The sequence below is a fragment of the Labrus mixtus genome, chromosome 13 (genome assembly GCF_963584025.1).
Source record: "Labrus mixtus chromosome 13, fLabMix1.1, whole genome shotgun sequence".
NCBI lineage: Eukaryota > Metazoa > Chordata > Actinopteri > Labriformes > Labridae > Labrus > Labrus mixtus.
Genome location: NC_083624.1, coordinates 10184062 through 10209294, shown reverse-complemented (window position 1 = coordinate 10209294; position 25233 = coordinate 10184062). Strand labels below are relative to the sequence as shown.

Here is a 25233-nt window from a genome sequence, read left to right as displayed (position 1 = left end):
AGCAGAGGAGCATAGCAACCCTAGCAGGACTGTATTCTCCAGTTAGACTGATAAGCGCAGTCACTAAATCCTGAAATTTGAGGCCAGACTGTTTCTCAAAGTTCTTCAGGTTCGTCAAAACTGCAGCAGCGGTTACACTCTTTACCCAAAGGTGCCGCACATCAGTTCAACTGTACAGCCGAGTGCTAGAACCGAACAGTTGTCGTTTTGTCCTTGTGGTTTTGGAGGGAAAACTCTAGCGTGACCATATGAAGAACTGGGCAGATACATTTGTTAAAGCTCCTGTGAGGAACCAAGGTTTTGGTTTTGGCGCCCCCTATGGACAGAGCAGTGTGTCTCATGTCTTTTGCTAATCTGTCCCTGGACATATGTAGGTGAAAGTTTCTGACATAAAATCTTGTCTTTCTGTCTTTTTATGGTCGAATGTATCACTCAATGTGAAAGGGTACTTTCACATTGAGTACATATTGGGAAATTTTTAAAAGAAAGTCTGTTTCTTTAGTGTGCTGTGAATCGTCTCCTCTGACACCGACCCCCTGGGATCAATAACAAGCATTAAAACTTAAAGAAATAATCACTTGATGCTTTTGAAGGCCGTAACGAGGCACCAGTATTATTTCAAGTCTAGGATTGTCACACGAGGATTTTAAACTTTGATACTAATTACAATTGAAAGATAACCTATGCACCATATTGGGTAAATTCTTGATTTGAATTATCATAAACTGCAGACAAACTCCTGCACACCTTCTAAATAGCGCTAAGACACAGGCAACGCATCGGGACTATTTTGGGGGCTTTCTCTGCTTTTATTATTAGAGTGACAGTGGAAAGTCGTAAATCAGGGAGAGAGAGAGAGGGTAATGACATACGAGGAGCCACAGGAGGGATTCAAACCCAGGCCGCCCCCTTGGAGGACTACAGCCTCTGTCCATAAGGCTACAGGCGCCCCAGTACCGACTGTCTTTATTGCACAAATAGGTTGGCACAGAATTGTTTCCGTTTGCCTGCAGTTGTTGATGGATTCATTCCTCTCCTACACTCCCGTCTTTTTAAAAAGATGTTGTTGGTTTTTTTTAAAGCTTTGGTCTTTTTTGAAATTGGCAATCATTAAAATATGAGAGATTGTATCGTTTTAAAAACATGAAGTATTGAGAATTTTGACAATCTTGTTTTACTCTGCTTTGAAACCAGTTCAAACCTCCTCACAGAAGCTTCATAAAAATGAAGCAATAATGACTTCAGGAAAGGATGACGAGTGTTTATCCTCTGAACAGGGGACATCTTTAGCTGCCATGCTGTCGACAATCCGAAGCCGCAGGCGGAGCTGGCGATGCTGAAACAGTACGGGCCCGACGTCCCTGATGCCACTCTGCAGAAGCTGGTGGCTGCATTTGGAGAGCTGAGGTCTATGGCCGACCAGGGCACCATCACCTACCCGTACTCCACCCGAGAGGTGGTCAACATCGTCAAACACCTGCAGGTAAGAGGGCGATCTCGAACATAACACAGAGTACATGCACTTCACACTTCACACTGCTTTTTAGATTTTAGATTTTCTCAGATTGGGACTCTATTTTGAATAATTCATACACATTATGTGACCTTAATCCTGCACTGCTGGATACTTAAATAATGCAGGAGCACAGCTGGGACAGAAAGGGGGACCCTGCTCCAAACAAGGACAAACACACACACACACCCTCAGTGACACAGCCCATCAAACACAGAAACACAAGAATGGATATTTAATCTGCAGCTGTTTAGACCAGTCCAAGACTCGCTACGCTAGGCTGGAAAAAGAGCTCCAACATAATGGCAACATTAAATAAATGGAGAAAAGTCAGATATAACGGGGGAAGGAGAGTTTTTATTTTCAGGTGGTCACTCCTGCAAGACATTTCTAGAATCCGCTGTACACACAAGAAGTGACAGAAGTACAAAAACAAAATGAAATGAGAGACGGGTCACACACCTTTCTAACCTCTCTCAGAGTGAGACTGAAGTCTGATGGTGTTTCTGTTGCTTCAACCATCAAAGTTTGATGCCTAAAGTTAAGTTTTTCTTGCCCTTGTCTTTCTTGTCTGTCATAAGTTCCAATTATTGCACCGTCCCTCAGCCTCATAAATGCCCTCTCTTTAGCCCCATACACACAAACTGTGATATTTACACCTCTGTGATGTTTCACCCTCAACCTGAGGGACAAAGTGATCCCCCAGAGGACAGTGGGGGAGTGCAGCGCTGTGTGTGTTTATGTGGAGCTCCAGCTGTGCCATGCCGTGCTTCCATAACAATTAAATGCAATTTGACTGGGACACCAATATTACACCTTTGCAGAATCAATGTGACTGACCTGTTGGCAGCTTCGCGCTCATGCGCCGCACTCTTGGAAATATTGAAATGGATTCTTAATCTTGAGGAGCACATAACAAGGTGCACAGATAAAAGAATAAAAATAAGTTTCTGGATTCAAAGTGTACATGAACATTTTCACCTCCTCTTCATAGCTTCCATCATCATCTTCACCTCTAGTCTTCAGTGTTTTAGTCGGTAAACAAAGGAGTGTTTTCAGCTTGTTTAAGTGAACGTCGGCATGCAGAAGTGTCCTCATGTGTTTATTTTGTTGGTGTTGTGGTGGTCTTTAGAAGTGCAAACAGCATTAACCACTTAGTGGATGAAAATTTTCCAATGAGAGATATGAAGAAGAAGCCTTAGAGGAGAGGGGGGGCTAAGATTCCTGCTCCTGAAGATCATTTCTGCAGTGCAGAGATGACCTCATGTGTCTGATTTCCCCACTGACCACCTTTTCCTGCCGTCCCACTTCTGCACGTTGACAGATACAACATAATCTGGTCGATGGCTGCATTGGTGGGGCCTAATTATCATTTCACATTAGGTCATAAATGTGCCTCTGTGGTTACTAGGGAAGCAGATCAATCAATTGTAACCAGTTGGGAATAGGTGGTTGGTTATTGATAGTAAAGAATACTTAAAGGTCTATTGTGTAGGTCCTCAAGCCCAATTATGGTCCTAATAAAGCCCCAGGAAACCGGGATTTCATTATCAGCATAGGGCTTTTCCACTAAGAAGATTACACACATATGGACTGTAGATCTTATGCTGATGTTTGTATGAAGTGATGGAGGGAGACAAATCCATTCAAAACCAGTTCCTATTAATAATTCTTTACAAATGGCGGCCGCAGAAAAGTCCTGGTGGTTTATTTTCTATTCCAGATCTAAATTGTTTTCCTCTTGGGTCTAAATCTTCAGATCAAGTGGAACAAGCAAACATCAATAACCACACAATAAACATCACACAAAAAGTAAGGACATTTGTGTTTGGTAGATAATCATCAACAATGCTTCTTGGCAGTAAATCTTATACGACGATGTGTAAGAGGGCCGTCGGCCATATCGTCCTGCAAATCTGTTGAAGACTGCCTACAGTTCCTGTGTGCTGACAGGGTTAGGAAACAGGTCTTCTTGGGGTGTCTTCTTCTTGGGACGCCCACTTCGCTGTTTGGCATTGGCAGAGAAGATTTGGCAAGTTTTTCATGTACTCAACCCACATACTCAGCTCTGCTGCTCATCCCACAAATGCATGTTCCTTAAGAATGTGGCACCATTTAAAAAGGAAAATAAACAGGCTTTCCAACAGTAAAAGATTCGAGAAGCATTGTTACAACAAAGAAGTAATCTCCTTACTTTTTGTGCAATTTTTAGACACACACACAAAGAGTAGCTGTTCATATATGCTTGGGGGATTGTAGTGGAGACAGTAGTGATGCACCTCAGCTCAACAGGTAGCTTCTTCCAGTAGTTAGACGGTAGTTTGTTGTCAGAAATTTAGATTAATAATCTGAGTCTGTAATCTGCAAACTGAAGCGATCTACTGGATCAAAGTAAAATTAGAGCGAGATTTAAACCACTCAAACTCCTCTTTTCATTTAAAAAAATCAAGCTATCTCAACTGTACCTCAGGAGATGGTTTCAGAACCAAATCTTACTGCTTAAAGTTTCTGTGCAGTACACAGCCTTTAATTGAATGCCATGAAAAACATGCTCTGAAGGGGCTCTTAATAACCTCGACCCTGCCGTGGGGACTTAAACTACAGTCCTCTGAATGATGTGACATTTTATTAACTTGACGTGATGCCTGTGTGTCTGCTCCAGCAGACTCTATCTCCCCCCCCCATCTCTGTTTCTCTCTCTTTAATGTACACTCACTAACATATCGCCATGGTTACTGTTCAGCATAGACAATTTATTGAAGCAATATATAACTTTAATCTCTCCGCTTATGTCACAAACACAATAACTAAGGCGGGAGACTTTCCTTTGAACTTGTGTGTCAGAGCTGTGAAACGAGTTTGGAGATTAATTTCCTTCTGGATAGTTAGTCTCAATGCAGAGAGCGTCCGTGCTTTGACCTCAATGTGAGATCGTAAATCATAATAACGGTCTTTTCTTCTCTGACTCTCTTCCCTCCATCTTCTCTGCCTCTTCTCTATTCTTCTTCTCAACTCTCCCGCCCTGCATCACCTCCCCCCCCCCCCCCTCTTCTTCTTCTCTTTCTCCACTCCACCTCCTTGCAGAAATTTCCCGATGAGGGTCTGGCCAACGTGGTGCGGAACGTCTTCGACTTTGACTCCTACAACAAAGACACGCGGGAGGTTCTGATCGAAGCGCTGCACAAACACGGGATTCCTATCGGAGCCAAGCCCACATCTGTCAACCTGGCTAAGGAGTAAGAACTCTGGAGCACACGGCGATGAACCGTACTCACACAGTACCGTTAAATCCAGACACATTATCATGCAGTCACAGAGAGGAGGTCACTGAAGCCTCACCACTGGGACACCGCTGTTAGCAAAAAGCTCAACTAGATTATTTTCAGGATAAATCCAAAAAGCTTTGTCAGTGATAGATCCACCGTCGTATAGAGCGGCTTCTACTGACAGTGACAGTCGCTACATCCACACTTTGATGTTTTTGGGGCTTTTTAGTCCTTCATTTTAGAGATAGGACCATCGATTTTACAACAACAAATCTAACTCAAATTTTTTCAGTTATTTTTAAATATTTATCCTCCAGTCAAACTAACTTGCTATTACATGCAGTCATCATCATCGTTATGAGATATTTATATCGCTGCAGGAGCTGAATATAATTTTAACAGACAACAGAAAGATGAGTTATAATATTCAAATCATTTAGGCCCCCGTTTTTTCTGAGCTGGCTGTGCGCTCGAGATCACTTGCATGAAGCGTTTGTGCTCTAAGAAGAAAAGCGTTGCACGTCCATCCTGTCTCTTTGGCAACAGTCTGTTGACAACGGCTGCTGTGCAACAGACGCTGCTCCGTTACTTTTTACTGCATGTTTTTTTAATTTTAGATCTTTTTTTTACCAGATCAGATAGGACAAAGAGGCGGCAAAACTACGGGGAATATCATACATTTGTAAAAGAGCGCCGGTAACGTCAACAGCACCTTTCTGAAAAGTTGAACGATTGTCAACCTGAGCTCTCTGAGCAGGCACACAATAAAGGCAGAGCACTCGTAAAAAAAACCGCTTTCTGCTGCGAACGCTCTCTCCTCATTGATAAAGAATTGAAAAAAGATGATGGCGCTCAGAAAAAAACACTAGTCGGACACAGGGCCTTAGTTTGATTTGGCAAGAACTGATTTGTCGCCTGTAATTTGTCCTATTTTAGGACAAAATTTAAGATGAATCGAACAAGAATTATTATCATTATATAATAAATTCAACCCAAGAACGCATCCAAACATTTGGAGGCAGTAGTCCTCCAGGCAGGCGGCCCGGGTTTGAATCTGACCTGTGGCTCCTTTCCCGCTTGTTATTCCCCACTCTCTCTCTCTCCCTCTGGCTCTGATTCATATCTCTACGATAAAGGCATAAAAAGCCTGCCAAAAAAAATGTTCATCTAAAATAATCAATCTGCAGCGGGAAGCCCGGTGGTTTCAGTGCGAGCTCTCACATTCATGCAGCGAGCTTCTTACAGACGTCTTTGTCCAATTTAGAGTATTTGTTACTTCTTGAAGTGAAATCCTGACATGCTTGAAGTCGGCTGATTATGTCTTTAGCCTCTTGACGGGTGTTCAAACTGAATTCTGAGGCTTCCATGAAGTCTCCTCATTATTCCTGAAGTGTGCAGATCATTCTCATTACCTCACATCTCCTTTAAAGGAAAGATACAAATCTAATATATCCACCACATGTCTCATGATGTACAGCTTTGTCTTTTAAATAAAGGAAAATATTTGTTTCTTCTGTCTCCTGTGGTTTTATTTTGACTTAAAACATTCAAACATTCAATTTCATGAATCTTGAGAGCAGAGCAGAAACAAGTATTTTCCTTTAAGAATAAGTAACTGATTGTAAAGATGATTTTATTCCATCATGTCTGAATGACATCGAGATGAGCGCTGAAGGTCTTTTTAAAGGTCACATATCCTTCTCCTCTTCAACCAGTTTAAATAAGTCTCAGAGCTCCTCAAAACATGTGTGTGAAGTTTCTTATTCTAAATCCACTCTGATCCTGTATTTGATCATGCCTATAAACCCCTCTATTTCAGCCCTGCTCAGAACAGACTGTTTCTGTGTCTGTAGCTTTAAATGTAAATGAGCTGTCTGACCACGCCCCCTCTCTGGAAGGGCTTGGGTGTCTCTGGCTTTCTTACATGTCCTATTGTTTACAGTGAGAAGGCAGACTCAGAGGGCAGAGCAACACCTAGTTGCCTGTTTGAGCACACATTTTCTAAAAAGTGGAGCAGGCAAAAGACAGAGAGGATGGACTTTTCTCATCATTGGGGGGTTTGTAGACAGACTAGAGACACATATTAGTGTTAGAGGAACATGGTGAAGTAGATTTTAAAGAATATGTGACCTTTAAATCTTTTGAGATCTCTGTTTCAGTGCCTTAAGCTAATCATGAACAGTTTTTACCCCACAACAAACGCTGTATATAAAAGCAAATATTTTAAAAAGCATCTTGATCCCCAATTTTGGACGTGCAAAACAAGAAACCGCTCCTCTTGTGTTTCTCTTTGATTTTCTATTCATAGACATATTTAAGGTTAGAGTGCAGTTCCTCCTCGCACCCCGTTTATCCACTTAAAATCTCTGCGTTCTGTTGTTCTGCATATTTCATCCCACCTGCAGCCAATAAGAGTGTGGTCACAATCCAGCTCTGAATCACTCTTCATACGGAGGAACAGTAAACATCTGGCCAGACACAACAAGCTGAGCACAGACTCACACAGAGGAACTTCTCCAACATAATTTAACTTCTCTAGAGACTGTGGGAACTTAAGATCTCCCAACAAGATGATTTCATTTTAGCTTCTGAAGCAGAACTGTGACTGTAAAATGATTTTGGAAACAGTAAATTTAAAAGCACAAAGATGAGTGCCAAGTTGGCCTTTTAAAAACACTGCTGTGCTTTATTTCTCCATCTAATCTTAAACATAGGTAGCTCAGCTGTCATAATTTGACTTCTAACCCTCAGGTTGCCGCTGCCAGAGGCCAGGATGACCGGGTACTGGACGATAAACCAAGGTGTCAACGCTCGCCGCAAACTGCTCTGTCCCACTGAGACGCACACCATAGACATCAAGGTAAACACACAGGAAGACGCACACTTAGGTTAGATTACGCTAGCACGTACACAGCAGCGTGTATCCCAAACTCTGTATGGGTTAAAAAGCAGGGCTCATGACTAAGGACGTCCCACCGTCTTGGGGAGGAGGCAAAATGTGCATTGGACAAACAAACATTTCTACACGGACTACAGGGATTTGTGTTTGCATGTTGAAGAAATACATTTATGTATACATAAAAACTATTGCTTAGATTATGAAGGTAACCCAGCGCTCATTACAACAGCCGATCCTCTCATGCTATTACTGTAAATAACTTGTAAGTCTGACGGTTGCTATGGGCTCTGATTCTCATCTTAAGAAAAGCTATATATTATATGATATGTAGTTACTGAATTAAAGAGAGGAACCGATGAAAACAACAGTCGGGATTCACACATAATGGTTGCATGATTATACAACAAGATTATCATGTCACAAATTTTAAACTATTAAAGCAGCGAATCAGCAGCCTATCAAGCTCAGACTGGAATGACAGAGAAGCTACTCTCTGAGGAATTGTCTTATAATCTTTTTTTAGCAGTTTCAAATCGGCATGAATGTCATTTTCTACAAATAACGCAGATGCAGAAAACCTGAAAAAACAAACAAGCAACCCTGTTTTCTGACTTCCACTGTGTCACTTACCGTATACAACGACCCCGCAGACTTCTGCATACTGCTAACAGAGCGCCTTGTGTCTGCAGGGCCCCGTGTTTCTGCGTGTGCAGAGTTATCCCTGTAACAGGCAGGAGAGCCGAGCGCTGAGCTTCAGCGAGGAGAAAGCTCACTGGCAGATTCCCATGAATGAAGTCAACATCATCTGTGATGTCACCACCAAAGACGGTACTCGCTCACACAAACACTAGCACTCGTTCGGTATAGACATATTTAACTGACTTTACAACCTCTCTGTTTTTGATCCGCAGACGTGATGTTCGTGGCCACGTGTAACCCTGTGTCCCTGTTCTCCATGAAGGAGCGCGGCGAGGCAATTCGGTGCATGGAGCTCTACGACGTCTTCCCGAGGACCATCAGCGGCGTCTGGCAGCCGTTTGTCACCGTAGCTCCTCTCGGGAGTCCTCTGGATGGACAGGTGGTGCTGCACGAGGAGCAGGTGGGCAAACGCACTCACCCCTAAAGTTCACTTTTACCTGACGATAGATTAACAGGCAAAACTGACCATCATAACAACAAACTATGAAATATTGAGCGCTCGTATCTGAAAGGTAGTTTGTACTGATATTTGGATATTCAAAACAAGAAATCAGGTCAGATCAGGGGGGTTCATATTCTGAATTCGTCCCCCCTATTACGACATTCAGATTGAAGGTGAAACGGCACTCTGAATAAGTCTGTAGACTGTAAGGTGCCAATGGGAAATTAAAGAGAATCAAACAAGATCCACACACCAAGAAGCTCCTGTTTGAAGGATTTATTGATAAGTGACATTTCGAGCCACCATGCGCTTCCTCTGAGAGTTCTCCTGGATAGTCTGAGGAAGAGCATGTTGTCTCGAAATGTCACTTCATCGTCAATAAATCCTTCAAACCGGAGTTTCTTGGTGTTTGCTTCACACACGGCTGATTCAGCGTTGCTGTGATAAGGTCACAGTGTCTAGGAATAGGCACCAAAAAGATCTTGATTTGGGCCAAATAGTTTGTCAGCTTTGTGGTCACATGCCAACTCGTGCGCTGTTATTTCCTGCAAAACCTAAACTCATCCAGATTAAACTACCTGGTTGTCACAGAGCTCCACCTTTAAGACATTTGAGAGAACTGGAGATAAAACAAGTATCTCACATATCACAGTAAAAGTAACTACAGTGTTACCCGCACATAGACGATACATGGGCAGGCCGCCCAAGTATATGTCTGACCTGTTTTTTATAAAAAATGTAATTTATTCATAAAATTGCTGTGTGTATGGGAGAGAGAGAGAGCGCACGAGGAGCTCACAGCTCCCTGCAACGTAACAAAACTCCTGTTAAAAAAAAACTTCCCTCTCAACTCCTGAGGAGAGATAAAACAGCAAAACCAAGAGAGCAGAATCACATCAGCTTCAGAGAAAGGGAGAGAGAGGGAGAGAGAAGGTCCACTGTCTGCACATCCCTCTTGTAAATGCACCGTTTGAGGCGTGAGGCGTAGTCGTTGTGTTTGTGCGTGGATAAATTAAGCAGATTAAAGTTGTTTGTTGCAAAAACTAAATAAATTAAGAGGGAAAAAGACATTTAATATAAATACAAACCTTACATTAAAATATACCCTAAGATAAGAGCAAAAAAAAAAAAAAGTATGTCGATCCCCTGCACCACCTGGTATCACTCCACCGACCAGGTATTCTCATTCTGGGGGAAACACTGAACTAACACTAAATATGGTCGAGGCAAAAGGCTAATTTTGAGATGGGCATTGTTACTTTTTCTCATAGGAGAACACAAAAGTACCGTATTTGGGAAAGCTTTAATAAATCAGTGATAGATAGATCTGTGAATTTAAAGTGGTCTTCTTTACTACAACCCAACCTGACCCTTACAGACCGTCTGTGCTCATAAAGAAATCCTCTCTTCTCGTCTCACGTCCTTGTTTACTCACACGTACCATGACACTTATGTAACTCTGGTATTTCAACTTTTTTTCAGAGGACGACCACAGATTCCTCACTGATTTAAAATAGCCGCTCACAGGACCGCTATAGTTTCTGTAAACGCTCGGCGGTTAGCGGTTGTTTGCTGTTGAACCTCCCTCACCCCATAAGACCCCGATCTGTGACCAAAGAGCATCAGACGAGAACAACGCATGCTAGCCTTCTCTCCAGCCAGAAAACTCTTGTACAGCTGGAGTGCATTAGGCAAGAGGAGGGTTTTCTAAAAATACCAGCATGATGGATCGTGTTACGTCTGTCTAAAAATGAAGAGGTCCAGACAACATGGAGTTCGTTCACAGGTCGTCGGCCTTTGAGGGAAAGTCAGGGAAACCGTGGTGCTCCAAAAAAACAATTTCTGCTTTGCACATACAACTTGATGCATGCAGAAATAATAATAATAAATAATGCTGTGTTCAGTGAAACAACGCAAACACTCCCTCCAAAGACAGTGTATGTATAGGAACAGGAAATGAGGTTTGCCTTCTCTGAATAGCTCGCCATGACAGTTCATGTGTATGTCAAGAACCAGAGGTCATGAGGAAAACATGAGCGTGTTGCAGGGCGGCCCGTACCCAGGGCGCTCTCCTCAAGCTCCTTCTCATAAAACACGACTGAAGATGAAACTTAGTGCATCAAAAACCAAAAAGCTGTTTTCAGGGTTCTCTATTTAACACCACACATTTAGATATAAACACACACACACACACACAACCACATAGTCAGATATTTTAAATCTCATCTGATGTAAAAATAAGAAGCTCCCAAACACAGAAGCAGAAATTGAAAATTGATCTTAAACTGAATTAAATTAGAAGGAAATGTTCACAAAAGTTGGAGTCAACAGGACATCAGCAGCCGGACGTTGGGCTGCTTCACCTGGAGAAGAGCCCCCTCTGCTGGCAATTTGAAGAACTACATGTATTTTATAGACACCAAGTTTTTGGATATCTAGATATTTCTTGTTTTCTTTTTGAGTGAGGGGCAGGCAAAATAAGATTTATTCTTCTCTCTGCTCCTTCCTGAACATGGATTGGGATAAAATAAATTGTGAAGATTGTGTGTTTTGACATTGGCGGAAACAAAAAAATTAAATGAAATCAAATATGTTCATTTTGATATAGTTAGGGGAGCCGGTAGCCTAGTGGTTAGTGTGCACGCCCCATGTATGGAGGCTCTAGTCTAGTTTTCCAAGCAGGCGGCCCGGGTTCGAATCCAAACTCTGGCTCCTTACCAGCATGTCATTCCCCTTTCTTTCCCCGATTTCTGACTCAATCCAGTTTTCTATCTCTAAATAAAAGAAAAAAAAGTCCAAAAAGAAACCTCACACAGGAAGTATTACACTTTGTGTGAATCCAGTGCGACTCTTTGAACCAAACTCCTTTTTATATCTGTCTTTGTGTTTCCCTCTCTGCCAGAGTAACACAGTTCTCCATCTGGACATGGAAACAGGCGCCGTACGGAGGCTCATGTTGTCCCCGGAGAGCGATCCTCCCTCCGCCAAAACGTCGAACTGGTGGAGCAGCAGCAAGGAACAACAGGTCAGAGGTTTCACTGCCTCCAGAGACAAACGTCATTCAGCCTCTGAGTATTTAATGCTCAGGAATCATCCCCACTGCTCATTTAGGACATGATATTTGTAGAGTCTACTGTAGGACTGTGTTAGATTTTAATACTCTGTTCTTTCTGATAACATGGAAAGCATTAATCTGTCCAATATTTTAAATATTTATTAAAGGTTAAATATCCACCTCCTCTTCAACCAGTGTAAATAAGTCTCAGAACTCCTCAAAACATGTGTGTGAAGTTTCTTGTTCTAAATCCACTCTGATCCTGTATTTGATCATGCCTATAAACCCCTCTATTTCAGCCCTGCTCAGAACAGGCTGTTTCTGTGTCTGTAGCTTTAAATGTAAATGAGCTGTGTCTGACCACACCCCTCTCTGGAAGGGCTCGGGTGGCTCTGGCTTTCTCGCTCCATGTCCTATTGTTTACGGTGAGAAGGCAGACTCAGAGGGCAGAACAAACACCTAGCTGTGGGAGTGTCACCCACCTGGGGGAGGGGTTACTGCCCTTTGTGATGTCATGAAGGGAAAATCTCCAAACAGCCTGTTTGAGCACACATTTTCTGAAAAGGGGAGCAGGCAAAGGCGGAGAGGATGGACTTTTCTCAACATTGGGGGTTTTGTAGACAGACTAAAGACACATATTAGTGTTAGAGAAACATGGTGAAGGATTCTGTGACCATCATTAAATAAATCCCTCCTGATGTTTGAAGTTAACATGTTGTTTGTATTTTTTGTTGTTTGCAGGGAGTTTACAAAATGTGTCGAGACTTCAGCCACAAAAACTGGCTCCTCTTCTATAAGGAGGACGGGTAAACGACTCCGATCCAAACTTTACCTTCCACATCACTGTTAAAAATTAGCACAAGTCGATGTTTATCACTGATTTATGATTTGTGTTTTTCTTTTTGCAGAAACCAGCTGGAGGTGCTGGATGTTCTGGAGGGCCGTGTTCACACCATCTCTCTTCCCATCAACCTGAAATCTGTTTTCCTGGTAGCCGAGGATCGCTGGCTGCTGCTGGAGAGCAACACCAACAAGTAAGAGAGGGGCGGATTTCAAATATATCTGAGGGCCTCAAAGGATCAATCTTTACCCTTAAACTTGTAAAACAATTAATGTATTCTGGGGTCTCAATGATGATCAGATATAATAAGTTCTTATAGATCAATATGATCCCTGGTGTAGAATCCAAAAATCCCTTTTTAAAAATTGAAATAAGTAATGTGTTGTCGTTCTGGTTTTGTCACTGAATAGGAAGTTCCTGCTCACTAAGCCCATGCACATGGCCGCTGAGGACTCTGGAGTTTGTCAGCTCCACAGCATCAGCGAGGACTCAGCCAGCTCGGGCCATGGAGCCAGCTCAGGTATACACAAACACAGATCTTTAATAAACACAGCTTTTATGGTCAACGTCTCTTATTGAAGACATTATGTCAGCGCTATTAAGGCAGGCGTTCAGAGAAACAGACTGCGGCTTTGACGAATAAACGTTTACCTGATAAGAACTCTTAAGACTAATGTCACCTGGCCTCAAGTCAAAGATCTTATGAATCAAGTTTAGTTCAATCTGTAGTGATCTTTTATATCGCTTCATGTCCAACTAAATGCAAAAAAAAGAGACAATATCTACCGTTCTAAACTGAAATAGTTCAACAGGGTTAAAGGTCACTGTGATGACTCAGAGGACCAGTCGGAGTCCTGTGAGCTGTACTGTGATTTGACAAAGAAATATGTGCAGTGATGTCATTGAAAAGTCACACTGTCTCTGCATCTCTCACATTAATAATTAGAAACTTTATTTAAAATGCACCTTTTTGAAACAAGGTTGTCAAGACGGGAAACATGACAGTTTTAATCAATAAAGCAATCACACCATCAATATATTTAGTGCACTAAAAAACAACTATTTTTTTGTTCTTTTTCTTAAAGGAGCAATATGTTACTCTGACCCGTAATGTCTGAAATGGGTCCGGCAGCCCAAATTCTAAACATTGTAGAGAGCTGTCTCCCCCCGCCCCCTCCTCTCTAGAGTCAATGCTCACACAGGTTGCCATGTGGTGGACACTGAAGCTTCAGTGTTTAGCCAGCTCTGCATTGGTCTGTAAACCTTTCTGCTTTCTAACCTCTCTCCATTTTTCAAAAGCATCTCCAATATTGATCCTAGTTTGAGCACGTTTCTGCTCGTGGAGCTTATTAGAAACATGCAGAGGCTTTTTAGGTCGGGTACAATCACTTCTATCTGAACCAGTTCTCTTGCCCGCTTCCATCGCTGCAACACCTGTTGGTTTGACCTGATAACTGGTCTCAAACAAGGTCTCCAAGATGGGAAACATGAATCAATACATTTAGTACACTGAAAACCGCAAGATGAATTTTTCATGTTTTATTTTCTTTAAGGAGCGATATGTAACTCTGACACCTAGTGTTTAAAATGTGTACTGCAGCCCCTCCTCTCTAGAGTCGATGCTCATGCAGGTTGCCATGTGGTGGACACTGAAGCTTCAGTGTTTAGTAATTAAAAACATTATTTGAAGTTCATCATCCAACAAAAGACTGTGTTATAAAACATCAAGCCAAATTTCAGTGATGAGAAAAATGGCCAAGTAGATAAAATTTAGTTTCATAATCATGAGATATGAAGCAGGAACCTCTTCTCCCTTTGACTCCCTCAACTGCAGAATCTGAAGGAGATCCACTTGTGGAACAAATACCTGAACCTTAAAGTGATGAAAAGCTTTATAAAGGTCTAAATCCATAACTCAGTCAGTTCTCTGTCTTTTCACATGTTTACAGCAACTTCTCTCAAACATGTTTTCAGAGACAAATGCCTGATTTTGATTTTCACTGACTTTCCTCTTCTCCCACCCTCCATCAATCCCAGCCGAGGCCTCCGTTCCTCAGATGCTGTCGTGTGATCAGCTGCCCAACGAGAACCTCAGCGCTGCTCTGGACCAGAAGATTGTTTCTCCTAACAGGGTCCTGGCAGACACCGGCTCCTACGCACAGATCGTTGTGGGCTTCCCTGACCTTGTGGTGAGAATATAGAATATATAACAATCAATATAAATGTAGAGATAGTATAAACTCAGTCTGCTCAATGTTTAATTATTGATATTTTCATTTTCTGATTCATCCAGTCCCCTAACGAGGTTTACAGCTTTAAGAGGCCCGTTGACCTGTCAGTGGTGAAGAGCAGTGACAGCGGGTCTTACATGTTCCTCAGAGGCGGACTCCGGTCCAGCACACCCAAACGGGAGAACTGTGTCAGCTTGCTCTCGGCCAATCAGGTGGTCCGAGCCCTCCCGCCCAACAAGGTCCCCCTGAAAGAGGTCTACCCCAAAGGTCAGAGTTCAGATCACTCTGTTCACAACCAAACACATACATATTACCAGAGACGTCGTTCAGTGAGTGAAGACTTGTGTTCATGTTTGTCACTCAGATGTCACTCCTCCGATGACAGCGGCGTACCTGGAGGTCACTGATCTGAACTCCAAAAAAGTCAAATATGTTCCTGTCCCGAGGTAAACACACTCAACTCTCTGCAATAATTTAAGAATGTTATTTTTCATCCTCTAGCAACACCCTGTGGTCAGAGACATCATTACACTAGGAAACACTGATGAATATTCTCTGTACACTTCAGCTGACACTTTATTAGGTACACCTGTATAACATGATTAAGATGTTGTAGGGGCGGCTGTGGCTCAGTGGTAGAGTCGGTCGTCTCCCAACTGGAAGGTCTGGGATCCGATCCCCAGCTCCTGCAGCCACATGAATAATGTTTCCCACTTATCCACAAGTTGCTCCCGCTGCTTCATCTGCGGCGTGTGAACAGGATTAGTTACTTCTGATGGTCACTTTACACGGCAGCCTCTACCATCAGTGTGTGAATGGATTAAATGTGTAGGTGCCCACAATGCCCTCAGAGGACACACCTGCACAGGTGTTTCCATATCTTTGATTGATATTGTAAAGTGATGCATCAGGATGATCTCTGATATATATATTAGATATTGAGCAGCCAAGGACACAGCACATGTATTTTAGTAAGTGCAGTGTCCTTGGTTGTTTATTTCCATGGACCAGATTTTCTGTGGCTGGTTGAGTAAAAGGAGGCGTCCTGAGTTCATTTTTATGACCGCATTAGAAAAAGAACCAATTGTGCTATGTCACTGATTTTGATGTCATCGTCAATAATAGATAGTTTCAGGTATAATATTATTATTCTTCCTACTTGGAATGCACAACCATTGATGAAACCATGACTTGAACTCCCACATGAAGACGTTTTTCTCCTAACTAAATAAATTCAAGGCTTTACGAGGAGTTCAGGATCATTTCAAGTCACAAATACATTTCCAAATCAACCCTCCCCAACGTGATCTATCCAAATCAATTCTGAAATTAAAGGGATGTGTGAACACCATCCTGCAGGTTTTCCAACTTTCCAATTGTTGTTAAGAAGCTAGTTTTGGTGTTTCTTATAAGTTGAAACAAATGAAGATGTTGTCTGATTGTGTCTGGACTCCGCTGCTCATCTGTGATTGGCAGGTCGATGTCCGTGTCGCCGTACACCAGCTGGTTGTCGAAGGTGTCGGAGTCTGACGTGCTCCTGGCTGCTCTGGGGACTGGAGGTGTGGTCACAGTGGATATGGGCGGGTACGTTCGACTCTGGGAGACAGGATTGGACACCCTGCAGCGATCGCTGATGGAATGGAGGAATATGATTGGGTCAGAGGACGGCAGACCCATACAGGTAAAATGACATCTTAATTTTAAACCTAGACATCTTAAAAAAGCTGTATCAGAAGTTGAGTGGTTGAATGAATAGGAAAGGCTGTAGGCTGCAGTTCCTATCTTCACCACAGGGGGGCGGGGCAGTTTTAAAAATAGTGATCAGAGCTACAACTGGATGTCACTTTGCATACTTGCCTTCCTCTGACAGAATATATGACCTGCAGAAATAGTCTGATTTCGTGCTAAGCAGAATGTTTCCAGACTCATAATTAATGGCGGTGTGTACCCAGGGTGGGAGTACCCGGGGTGGGTGTGTGTATGAATGGATGTGCTTTGTGCTGATGATGCAATAGATCTGACCCCTTATAGGAAATTCAGACCAGCATACTGAGGAAGCCTTGTTTGGGAGCCCACGCACACAACAGAGATAAGTTCTTCAGATAGTGTTTCCCTCGACATGTGGGATGTTTATATCTGAACATCTGTGCTGCACGAGAGAGTGAGAGGTGGTTTTCTGGGGTATTCACTTTAGCTGTTTTCACATCTGCACTCTGAACATATCTAGATAATCTCAGGGGGACTGCTCCTGTAATTCTCCTGACCTGGCTGTCAGTGCACATTTGCACATTTGCACTTATGTACTCCTGAGTGATAACCCTGGAAAACTCCTGAAGTTTTCGACCACAGACCGTCTGCACATGACTGCTGTGATCTTCATGCATGAATTTTAACTTCTGCATTGCAGTATGTTTTTCTCAGACTCAAGGTGGCTCCAGAGTTCAAGTTTCTCTTAAGATCACTCCAAGGCCCACTGCTACAGAGACAAGACTTAATCAGACTGCCTTTAACACACACACACACACACACACACACACACACACCTGCAGACCTTTGCACACACGGCCCCTCTCTCTGACCCAGATTCCTCAGTGGTCAGGTCGTCTTTGATGGGGCACCTTCAGTCCATTGTGGGTCAGACTCACACAGATGCCTCCTGTGCTTCATGTTTGCTCTCTGACAACAACAGTAACTCTACTGTATTTAAACCTTTCTGTGTAAAAAGGCACTCTTTATATCTGCTCTGAGACATACGCCTGTACCAAACTATGTACACACCTCGCTGCCATACGAGCTTACCTGTTTGCATACGGCACATATTCCAAACACAGTGCTTTCAGAAAATACTTCAGGAGACGGAAAAGCAAGAAATCTTCATGCCCACTTCTTAACTGGACGATATCCAACATGAAACGTTTTATTTTTTATCTACTCTTGCTCCTCGCTTACATGTATTTCTCTAAAAACTCACATTGAGCTTTGCATGTGTAGGTGAGTGTTTATGCAGGTGTGCATGACTGTGTGGTCTTCAAACTCCATCGTTCCCCCTCGTCGTCTCACATTGTTCCATTACAGCACTGTTGACATCATCGATAGACACACACACACACACATCAGTCATTCTCTGTCTGTGCACACATCACACTCCTTTTGTTCAAATGGTGCTTCCGGGGTGAAGCCGGTGTATGCAGGTGTAGAGTACGTAGGCGGTCAATATTTCACTCAACCTGACACTTTATTCTAAGCTACAGTTGTTTTTGCAAGTCAGTGTCTGGGTGATTCTTTCCCCCTTTTTTCCCACTTTGACCTTCCTGAAACGAAGCTCGCTCATCAGTATCCTTTTAAGACGTGTGCAACAGTCCTTTAATCTACTTTACTATATTTATTAGGGGACAGTGAGCAACGACATTGATCATTTATACAAAGAAAAAGAGAAAAAGATGGTTGCACCAGATTAGGTGAGTTGCTAATTACCATCTTTAGTCATACAACAAGACAAACAATAAGACACTCATCAGAGGACAATAAAGACACCGTCTGCTTTTCTTCTTCTTCTACAGAACACCTTCAAAATCCAAAATAAACCAGAAAAGCAGTTTTTCTGTCCATAAATCGGCTAAATATAATCAGCTTATTGTTAGCTTTAGCTTCATCTGACTGAGTGAATGTTACAGGCATGAGGGTCAAGAGTGCCCACTGATGATGACTTACCAAATCACAGACAACTAGAAGTGCTTCTTTATGTTCCTGACATGCTCAGGATTATATTTCTGATGATGTGAAAGCAAAGCTCCATGCAGAGAACGACCTTTGTGAAAAAATGCAGTGCTCTCTTTGAAACCTTCGGACTCCGTTGACAAAAACACAAATTTACTCTGTACACACTGCCTCAAGTGCTTGGTTTGTGTGTTTCTGTATTTGTTGCTTTTTAAATGGTTATACCTGATTCTACACTATTTTATTATTGGTAACACACACAAAGTAAAAAAAAAAAGTGAGGTAGGGGTGGACAATTAATTTCCATATTCTGCAAGATTAAATTACAGATTTTGTGGATGGAGTCTGGAGGCTTTGGAGAGAGGAATTTAGCTATTGTTTCTATTTAATTAAAAGGTCTTTCTGTGTAGGGATCATTTCTGTAATGTCACACACAAAGAATAACAATCTGTCAGCGACAAAAACATCAGGAGCAAGAATTATGTTGCAGCTATTACAGTCTGTTTTTAAAGCTGCTGACTGAAACTTCTTAGTGCCAACAGTTATTAAGACAGACATGAAAGTTTATTTGTTTATGGATGTATAAGCTCAGGCATAAAATCACTGCTAATGCTACTAATACTGTGGACACTGTGAATTATTTCATGTATAAGGCCTAATTCTGTATCAGCACACACACACACACACACACGCACACACACTAAGATGCACCCAAGTTCACCAAGTTGCACATGCTAGCAGATGCATTCGCTCCTAAATCACGCTGTCTTTAGGCGTCTAAAGGGAGAATCAGAAATTTACGAGGCTATTAATCCTGCAAGACGAGGCGTGGAGCGCGAAGAGAGACACTGAGTGAAGAAAAGAAAGAGGGAGGGAAAGAGCTCATTGAGAGAGGAGGGAGGGGTGGAGACATCGATTCCCACAGTCATAAAAAAAAAAAAAGTTTTCTCTCCGCTGCGCCACCTCCTTCACAACACTGTCTGATCCACCGCCATACGGGAACGTTGCAATCTGAAGCTAACAGCCTACTGCTGGCACAAGTGACCAGAAGCAACAAGGAAGATGGAAACCCAAGGAGAAAACTTTACTTTGTCTTTAAAATGTCTTAGTGTCTATTACATCTAAAACTAGATTTTTAGTAGAGCTGTCAGTGTTAAACCGTTAGTAGCGATGTGATTAATGTCAGAAAGTAATGCATTAATTCAGTCAATCCACTGTAGCGTCTTTCTGCAGCCAAGAGCGATGGAAATATACGACACCACTGCGGCGCCTTTGAATGGCTCATTTCACTACAAAAAACTGTTTTCCATTTTCATTAGCTTTTCGATCCTTAGCAAGTTCCTTTTCCATGGTTAAGTTAATCTCTTACATTTGGATCGACAGGAAATTCATTATTTTCTTGCAAAATAAAGGAATGTTTTTTTATCCAAACAGGAAGTTAAGCAAACCTAGGTTGAGACCAAGCAGCAACCTTGGGTGATGAAAAATGAAGCCGATGCTGAAGTGTAAAATCCTGCAGTTCCTCGAGTGTCCACTAGAGGCTGGATACAGGAGCACAGGAAGTCACATACACACCCATTCAAAAGTCTCTTATTACAGCAGAGGTTAACATGTTTACAGCCTGGTAAAAAAAAAACCAAATATGTCTGATTATCTCATGTCTCCATCAGCACAGTGTACAGGGTGCATTTTTTAATGACGCAACCGTTCTGATTTTGAGAACGATATGTGTTATCCATAGTTAGGCGCGTAGGTGATTGGCAGGTGGGCACGGTGTAACGTTTTGTCAGGAGGCTTAAAACCCGCCTCAGCTCCAGCTCTCAGCCGTTTAAAAAAAATAAAAAATTTAGACCCACCATCTAATCAATTACTCCAGAAAATAATCAGCAGATGACTCAACATAGAGTAATATCTATAGTTGTAGCCTCAATCCTATCAGATAGTGTTTATGTAGTGAGTTAAACTGATGATGCTGCTGCCAGGCTCTCTGCAGGGACAGTGTAACATGAAACGCACACACACACACACACACACACACACACACACACACACACATTAATGAGTCACGCCTCTGTCACACTCAGAGGATGGACCTGTCCTGAGTGTTGCAGCTCTAAAAGCCTCCTAGATCCCAAAATGGACTGGTGTTGTAAGGCGCCTCTCGTCCTTTTTCTAAATCCATCAGAGGAGCATTAGTCACCTGTTTTCTGGTCATGACGGAGGGAGTCCATTACCAGCATGCAGACACATGCCTGATGTGTGTCGTCACCAGTCAGAGACTTTTATCTTAATTCAGTGTGATGACGAGGGGGGATTACTGAAACAAGCCTGAAAACTTGACTTCCTGTCTGATGGGCAGATATCTGAGACACTGCAGATGGAAGTGGTGATGAGTTAGAAGCATAAACTGTTCAGATAAAATGGATGTTGATGTAACCGTTGGTTTGTGGACTATCTGTTTGATGCTTAAAAGTTTTACATTTTGGTTTTTACCATTTTGCTGTTGTTGTTTTTCGTAAGCAGGCATGACCATATTTGGACATGATGGTGGAACTAGAGTGAAGCAGAGGGTAGATAAATGCGGCAAATTTTATCCTAGAAATGTGCAGATTTTACTAGATTTGTTCCCCAGTCAAAAAGCATTTCATTTGAGTATCAACAGCTAGCTTGATGCTAGCTTAATGCTATCTTATCCAACTTAGCTCGGACCGGAAGAACATAATGTGACCCGTAGTTTAGTATGTTTCTTACGGCTTACTAACGCTCGGGTTGTGACGACCCCGACTCTGTCACTGTACCTCCTGTTGCCTTGCATCTCTCCACTCAGGTTGCCTTCAGGTACAAAGGGGCAGAGCCAGTTAATTTGTTGTCATCCACCTGAGCAGACTGGGGTATTCAAGCTGGCTACACCTTTTCTCCTAAAGTCGAGGAGCCGGCCTTTGAAAAGACGGCAGGTTTGATACACTTCCCTATCAGACCTGGAGTATACATCCACCTCTTTCATCCGGTCACTGGTTTAGCAGGGTAAAGAGCGTGTGTGTGGTGTTTATAGGCTGATCATAATCACACACATAAACACTCTCTCCGGTACAGCTCGGCTCCATGAAGTCACATTCCCCATCATCAGGTGCCCACGATCACTTCCCAACATGGGACAGGCATGTGTGCACCTCAGCTCATGTTCTGGTGGATGTTTCCTGCTGCATGCTGCACACACACACACACACACACACACACACACACACACACACACACACACACACACACACACACACACACACACACATGCATGCATCAGTGTGTAATCAGAGAGCAGTCATATGGTCACATGGTGGAGGTGAGCTGTGGTGACATCTGTCCCAAACCTCTGACCCTTTACCTCAGCACACAGCTATGACACCCCGCTCTCTCCTGTTACTGATGACACAAACACACCTACACACACTTCTGTGGATCTTCACTAATCTGTTGATACACAGATGCTCTGATTTCCTCTGTTTGAGACCCTGCTGATTACTAAACAGACCCCCCCCCCCCCCCCGTGTCCCTTCACTGTTAATGTCATGCAGATGAGATCTAGTTAAGATTTCTCTCATGCAAATCTATAATTTAAACACAGCTGGTCTTTAGATGATGTGATCCTGGTGTGTTTGCATGTGTGTGTGTTTAGGTTGCTAAGATATCTTCTACCCTACTTGATGCTTTTTCAGTAAAAGTTTACAGATACTGTGTTTTTCATTCCAATCAGAGCATCTGTCACCATATACAGTATCAGTCTAAACCAGACTTGGCTTAGACAGAGTGGTGGCAGAGATATGAACATTTGGAAAATATTTGTGCTCTGTTGTTGTTGTTGTTGGTAGATATGAAATGGAATGCTAAATAAAGTTTTAGTCTACATTTCTCACATTTGCTCTGCGAGAGGGATTTAAGGGTACGGGTCTTCCTTGTGAGTTTGACTGTTTGGTCTTGCTGGGACAATGTGAGTGTGGAAAAAAAAGGAATTAACAAGGAACCCCTGTTTCATGCACCACATTTACAAGAAACATCTGCTCTAGGTGTGAAGGCTGGCATGGAAAACAGCTGAAGCACACTGGGTTAATATCCACTTTATTTAGTGTTTATCTGTTTGATAAATTAAACATGTCAATTTAAAGTCGATCCGGTTCATCAGCTGGTTCACACACTGTGTCCTTCTAATCTGACATCAGAGTGACCCTCTTAATCCAGATTATTTATAGAGCTCTGATGATACAGCGGCTTCATGAAGGTGTGAGTCAAGGCTTTGACCTCCTGTGTGTGTGTGTGTGTGTGTGTGTGTGTGTGTGTGTGTGTGTGTGTGTGTGTGTGTCATTTTGAGGTGTGGTCAGTGGGTCAGCAGCAGCAGAGGAGGGGTCCCTCTGTGCTGGTCATCTGCTGCTGCTAGATAAGTTTCTGCTTAACCGCTCAGAGGATGGCAAACAGAGTCCAAATTAAAAACAGCAAAGATAATAACACACACACACACACACAAAGTCCCTCAGAGAGTATTCAAACTCCTGCAGAGTGGAAGAATTCAGCTGACTTACGGGGCAAACACAGTCCGTTTGTTCCTCTCGCTCCCTCATGCGTGCCCGGCCTCACTGTGAGAGGCAGCATGCTGATTCTAGATGAGGAAGCCATCGAGAAGCAGCCGAAGCTTCTGAGTCTCAGCTGCTACCCTGTGCATCACTGTCCTGCAGAGACACACAGAGCCTGATCTGTCCATCCTGAAAGAACTCACACCTTACCTGCTGTCTATTTAAGGGGGTCTGAGTCTGCTTCTTCACTCACTAATGCAATACATCAGGAGGGAAACACAAAGAGGTTTTTTGAGTTTGGAAAAGAGTGCCAGTGTCTATGTGTTTTCATTAAAGGGATTGTTAATGTCTTAAAACTGCAGTTTTTCTACAAATCATGAAGTCCCTGTTTGTCTAAAGTTTTATGTAGCGCTGCAAAATCGTATTGATTCTACTGGAAAATCCTGAGTCAGGTACAACCCAGAATAAGCTTCATGTAAGGTCAAAGTTTATTTCTACATAATATATGCTTCACACACGACATCAACAGCATCACGACAAAGAGAAAAAGAGACATTCAAATCACCAAAACAAACCAACTATCACAGAGAAAATTAAATATATAAATAACCTCATATTTGTAATGGTGATGTTAAACTGCTCTGTGTGCATTTTAATGTAACAGAGATCCCAACTACAGGGTCTGATCTTCCAGACGGACTCACATTCACCTGCTGGTCTTGCCTAAATGACAACTAAAGAGCATCTAAATATGTAAAGACTTTATTTAGCATCAAAAAGAGAATCAACAGAAACACTCAAGAGGTGTTTTTGTGAGTTAATGTCACTCCTGATAAGATTCTGTCTGTTTATAAAGAACCTCAATGTGGCTGTGTCCACCCCCAGTCTGTGGATAATCCGTAGTGACTGGGTTATTGTTCCTGGAAATTTAGACTTTAAAACGGTCCAAGAGACCACCAGTGACGAGCATGAAATGTTCCTTTCTGTGTGAGTTGTAGCTGAAGCGACCCCTTTAACCCTCATAAACTACCCGGGACTCTGATGTCCATGGCTCGCCTCAGAGTCTCACCGCACCTGCAAATCTATCTGTGTCTGCACCGACATGTCGGCTCTGAATGTCTAAAATAAAAAGATTCTTTCCCTCTTCTCAGATCACCGTCCAGAAGGACAGCGGCCTGGACGTCACCGCCCCAAAACACGGCAAGATTGACCCCAACAACGCTCCTCATGTTGGGGGAAACCAGTGGGCAGGAGGCACAGGTAGGAAGTGTTTGATACCCGAGCAGCAACAGGAGCTAATTTAATTATTTCTAACAAATGTGGAGGGAAAACTGTGATGTTTTACACACGTATTACTACGAGGAGGGTTCCCTTTTGGGGGCCACTCCACCCCAGGACTGCCCTCTTCAGATGAACTTGGCTTTGAGTTCACCACCTCCAACATCTGGGCGCCTTACATCAATGGTCGAGGGGGGGTGGGAGGGTGGGGGTTTCGATCTCTTGGATGAAGCACAGATCAATAGTTTGGCATTTATTGTGAATGTCAGAGTGCTTTGATTACAGTACAAATAAATGTAGAGATTTTAGTGAGCAACATGATTTTAAACGTTTATCTTCAAATCCACCAAACCCCGTTAACAAAAGCGGTAATTTTACTTTGAGGAAACTTAAGCTGCTTCTCCTTCTGCTGCTTGGATTAGCTAACTTGTCGGCATCATTTTGTCACTTTGGTGATTTTAACAGTTCTGATCCAGGAAATCAGAGTTGAAAATACAGAAACAAAAAACAACTGACAGCAGAGTTGATCTGCAACTCCATATTGTAAGGGCAGTAAAATGACTGTTTAGTGAATGACGTCTGGTGTGGAGCTAAACTGTGCTGATTAAGGCTCCAAAGAAGGTATCTTAGGGTGTGGTCACACTGGCCATCCGTACCGTGCCCAAGCACGCTTCAAGCCTAAAGTCCAGTTCGTTTGGCCAGTGTGTCCGCTCCGTGCCGTACTCAGGCACGG

The 25233-nt window shown here is 42.7% G+C and overlaps 1 protein-coding gene across 1 annotated transcript in view; it reads left to right on the top strand.

The window, feature by feature from the left end:
* vwa8 (von Willebrand factor A domain containing 8) overlaps positions 1-25233 on the top strand; it is a 77691-nt gene that overhangs the window by 35556 nt on the left and 16902 nt on the right. The window contains exons 25-38 of the mRNA XM_061053645.1: positions 1278-1483; positions 4598-4749; positions 7531-7639; positions 8368-8506; positions 8590-8777; positions 11722-11844; positions 12616-12680; positions 12783-12908; positions 13126-13235; positions 14753-14904; positions 15009-15213; positions 15311-15392; positions 16423-16627; positions 24374-24482. Coding sequence (XP_060909628.1) covers positions 1278-1483; positions 4598-4749; positions 7531-7639; positions 8368-8506; positions 8590-8777; positions 11722-11844; positions 12616-12680; positions 12783-12908; positions 13126-13235; positions 14753-14904; positions 15009-15213; positions 15311-15392; positions 16423-16627; positions 24374-24482 — 1971 coding nt within the window. The remainder of the gene's footprint in view (positions 1-1277; positions 1484-4597; positions 4750-7530; positions 7640-8367; positions 8507-8589; positions 8778-11721; positions 11845-12615; positions 12681-12782; positions 12909-13125; positions 13236-14752; positions 14905-15008; positions 15214-15310; positions 15393-16422; positions 16628-24373; positions 24483-25233) is intronic.